This window comes from Octopus bimaculoides, chromosome 1, assembly GCF_001194135.2.
Source record: "Octopus bimaculoides isolate UCB-OBI-ISO-001 chromosome 1, ASM119413v2, whole genome shotgun sequence".
NCBI classification, from domain to species: Eukaryota; Metazoa; Mollusca; class Cephalopoda; order Octopoda; family Octopodidae; genus Octopus; species Octopus bimaculoides.
This window is the reverse complement of record NC_068981.1, coordinates 12,333,261-12,337,824: the sequence shown is the minus strand read 5'-3', so window position 1 is coordinate 12,337,824 and position 4,564 is coordinate 12,333,261. Positions and strand designations below refer to the sequence as shown.

At 35.3% G+C, this 4,564-nt stretch overlaps 1 protein-coding gene across 5 annotated transcripts in view; it reads left to right on the top strand.

Annotated features, from left to right (window-relative positions):
* LOC106870672 (beta-1,3-galactosyltransferase 5) overlaps positions 1 to 4,564 on the top strand; it is a 265,603-nt gene extending 261,039 nt beyond the window's left edge. For all 5 annotated transcript variants that reach the window (XM_052978564.1, XM_052978576.1, XM_052978570.1 and 2 more), the window contains one exon: positions 2,539 to 4,564. In XM_052978564.1, the coding sequence (XP_052834524.1) occupies positions 2,745 to 3,953 (1,209 nt within the window). In that variant the 5' untranslated portion in view covers positions 2,539 to 2,744 and the 3' untranslated portion in view covers positions 3,954 to 4,564. The remainder of the gene's footprint in view (positions 1 to 2,538) is intronic.

Here is a 4,564-nt window from a genome sequence, read left to right as displayed (position 1 = left end):
ACAAAGCCCGGTCTGGGAATCGAAACCGCAATCCTATGACCGCGAGTCCGCTGCCCTAACCACTAAGCCATTGCGCCTCCACTAGTATACTTGCATCCATGTGCAAACCTACAATTGTGCGTGTGTGTGTATGTGTGTATGTGTGTGTATCTGTTTCTGTATGTCTATGTGTCTGTGTCTTGCTGCCACTTAGGAGGAAACGTTCCCTGTTCTTTTATCTGAACGGAGTGCCAACAACAGCAAGTATATTAGTAGTTTGGAAGATAATAAGTGTGTGTAGGCAAGCATGTAATTATTCACGTGTATAGTGTTAGTTGAGTTTCGTATAAGCATTTTGCCTTCTTTCATATATCTCTATATTTATCTTAATACATCTTAAATATATATCTTAAATAAGTTTCAATGTTATTTATGGACATTTTCACATTTGGCGAAATCGAATTTGAAAGTTTAAAAGCAGTTTTAGCTTTGATATTCGTATTCGAATAATTCTAAAATTAGTGTTTGCTATTTAAGAAGCTAGTGACATATGGAGACAAAAGTGTATTTCAAGGGCCCCTTGCGTTTGAAATGATGGGATTTTTAGAACGATATATAAAAACGAATATAAAATTTTATTTATGCTTGAACAGAAAACTATGTTAGATACCTCATTCTGCTGTTTCTATAAGGAAGCGGATTAAAAGGAGCCTGACGGCTACTTGCATATTTGCAAATAATCATTATAGTTTGAAAAACTCTGGAATTGCATATAGAATTAGTGCATGTAATTAGAAACGATATTGCTCATTGTGTCTGCTTTTGTGGTTTCTCTCCGTTCACACCGTAATGCATGTGAAACGAGGCATCGTTGCTCATATGAATCCCGAGATCACGCACCGTGTGTGATTCTCGGATTGCCGCTCTTTTTGGTACAATGTATCGTTGTTGTGACTTCGGAGCGCCAATTAGCTGGTAGTGGAGGGCTTGGAATTTGCCTGCATTAAATTGCATATTGTGTTCCTCAGCCAATTTATATATGGCACCTAGGTGTTTCTGTAGAAGATTAACATCAGAAGGTACCTTGACTGCCTGTACTATTTTTGTGTCGTCGGCATAAAGATCAAATAAAGCTGTTGAAATGAAGCATGTGACGATCATCTGTTGATGTCTCACTAGGCTTGCAGATATTGATGACTGGGCGAAGTGTAAACGCAAAAAGTTACTTTTGAAAACTTAAATGAATGAATCTTTTCTTTAAGTCCATCATATATTCATAGACGGGCGGTGAGATCTTGGATGTGCAAACAGTCTTATGCATCCTTTGCTGATATCGTTTGAAAGGCTCAAATAAACTCAGAAAAGACAGGTGATTACATTTAGAAATTAACGTGGAGGAAATACCCTTAGCGTTGACAAAATAAAAATAACAACACTAAAGAATTGATTCTATTCGATACAATCTATCAACTGGATATGGTGTTACAACAACCCCTAAATAATAACGTAAACACACATGAAAGTTTTATGAACAAAATATAGAACTGAATCGAGTAAAGAGAATCTCTCATTCTAGTCCTACTATTTCTTTCTATTAATGCCCATACAAAAAAAGTGTTTGTACACATCTACAAAACATTAAGTAAGTAGTTATATCGAAGAATCCAACTATCAAGGTTTTACTGAAAAAAATAAAAACCAAATTTAATTTCGTAAGCAATAGTTTACGATGGAATGTTATAAGCCTTAAATTCAATACAAATAAAGATTCTGTATTCATACCTCTATGCCTAATTTCTATTTAACATCATGTCTTTTTGCTATATCTTACATAGTGTTTTAATACACACATATCTGTTTTATTTTCAACACACACACACACACACACACACACACACACACGCACGCACACACACGTACATATATCTGTGCATGTGTGTGTGCGTGCTCGCGCGTGTGTGTGTGTGTGGGCGAGCCCACGTGCTTCCTAATATATCTACAGTGATCCTTCGTCTGGTGAATTTATCTTTTGTAACCTGAAAAATCTGCGTCGTTATATAAATGACCTTTGTACAATTACATGTGGACTCATGACGCCATGCATTCATTCATTTTCGTCTCAAACATTAATGTCTTGTTGATAATTGAATCTCATTTATTTTATCTTTACACACCTCTCTACCTAACTGCCCTTTTCCCCAATCTGTAATACTCTCTTCCTTTCTGTATTTCTTCCTCTCTTTACTGTATTCATTTATGTATTTATTTGTCCGATTTTCAATGAAAAAACTCTAAGATATCTACATTGCGTGTATCTACATCGCGTATATCTACATCCATTCCATGTATAATTTATATTTTTATGTCATAATTTATACAGCATATGCATTATATTTTTTACGTATACAAATTACTCGCTTTTTCTTTCTTCGTACCTATCCCTTTCTTTTCGTTTTACTCCACTTGCTTTCTGTATTTCTGTCTCAATGTATATATGTGCACTCCTAATTTGATTCTTTAGATTTCACTAATGATTACTTTTTTATTTTCTTCTTTCAGAGCTACCTGGCGGTTGAAGCGAATCGTTCAAGCAGGCTGCAGATGTCGTGATCAGCGACCAGGCAGCTAGTTCTGCAATCATTCCAGTTCCAAACAAGAAGAATTCTCCTTCTCCTGTCGTTCCCTCACATGACGATGGCCATCGACGAGCGGAGAGAGGTGTAAGACATGTAAAACGCAGCCGGCATAAGAGATCGCCGGCCCCAATGTTCCCGCGCCTACCCAAAGTTTTCCGCATATTCTACATGGGTCTCGCATTCTTGTCGCTCTGTTCGTTTTTCATTCTTCGTGAACTAGCTTCTAGAAAAAAACAAGATATGAAACTAATACAGCTGTCATCGTCACCGGCGCGGGATCGGCAGGAGGTTCAAGGGGAAAAAAGAAAGAACAATAACATTGATCACAATAACAACATCAATAAAAATATTAACAGTAAAAATTCGTTAGAAAATGATTTACACTCAAAACAAGATGAAATTTTAAAATTACAAAATTCACTTTGGAACAACTCTTCATTATTGGTGCCGCCAGAAATAGGACTGCCTTATAACGCCAGTCAAATCATTAATCCTTCTTTGTTGTGTGCCTCTGATAATTTTGTGATTGTTTATATTCACACTGCACCAAATAACTTTAAGCGACGAATGGCAATACGACAAACATGGGGTGACAAAAAACTGTTGGGCAATTTTAAAATCAGGTTAGTATTTGTGATGGGTGTCGTCGACAGCCCTCGTGTTATGGATATGGTCAAATTAGAATCTGACCGTTACAATGACATAATGCAGAGTGTTTTCCGCGACTCGTATCGGAACTTAAACTTTAAGGCAATGGCTGCGTTGCGCTGGATCGCAACATATTGCCACAATATTACATATATACTAAAAACAGATGATGATATATTAGTCAACATTTTTCTGCTGGCAAAACAGTTGACCGATCTTCATCAGCACAATTTTGGCCAGGAAGATTTTATAATGTGTAATGTATGGACAGGAATGAGAGTGATCAGAGACAGACGGAGTAAGTGGTTTGTTTCACGTAAAGAATTTCCAAAGGACACGTATCCATCGTATTGTTCGGGATCTGCTTATGTTATGAGCCCTGACATGGCCGTCCGATTATTCAAAAAATCATTAACAATACCGTTTTTTTGGATCGATGATGTTTATGTAACTGGTGTGCTTGTAAAAGCATTAGGTATTAAACATGTCCGTTTTAATTCGGCCTATGTACTTGACTCTGGAAAGGTATTGGATCGGTTTTTCAAGGACACCACACGAACGCTTGTTTTTTACCACGTACATGGATATAAAACGATGTATACATTGTGGCAGAGATTAAAAGAACGCATGAATACATTTTCCACGGAACAAACAACTTTTTCAATTAACAGAACTCCTGGACATCGTTGATAGATTTTATTTTATATATGCTGCGTCAGAAACAATTATTTATTCAAATTATTTATAGTAAAATAATCATAAGTTTGGAAGAGGGTGAATGAGATAATTAAAATGATGAAACTAATGATGACGAGAAATTTGAAGAGGAGGCAACGTGATTGATTACGATAATAAATAGAAATTATACAATTAAATCGACTTAGTTAATTATAATATACGAAAAATACATGCTTTTTCCTTCGATGTAAGAACTAGAAGGCAATTTATATAATTTTGTAAAGTTCATTGCTAATCCTGCTGTTTGATTCATTTACGTTCTTATTTTATTATCGTTTTATTTTAATTAATTTCTTTCTCTTTGTTTTTTGCCTTTCAATTATGTTTTGTTCCTTACATCAATGGTGTTTTATAAAAACACAGGATTTACTTGTTGAAAATGTATCCCCTCACCAATTTAACTTGATCTCTCAAATAGAGTGTCTGACATAATTGAAGTAATAATGTTAGACATATATCTATAATTACTTGCAAAGATAATGAAAAAACTGATTGTTTAGGATACTCAAGGAAATACATGTTATTTTTTTAAGAAACCAATAAATAAAAAATAACAAAATTCA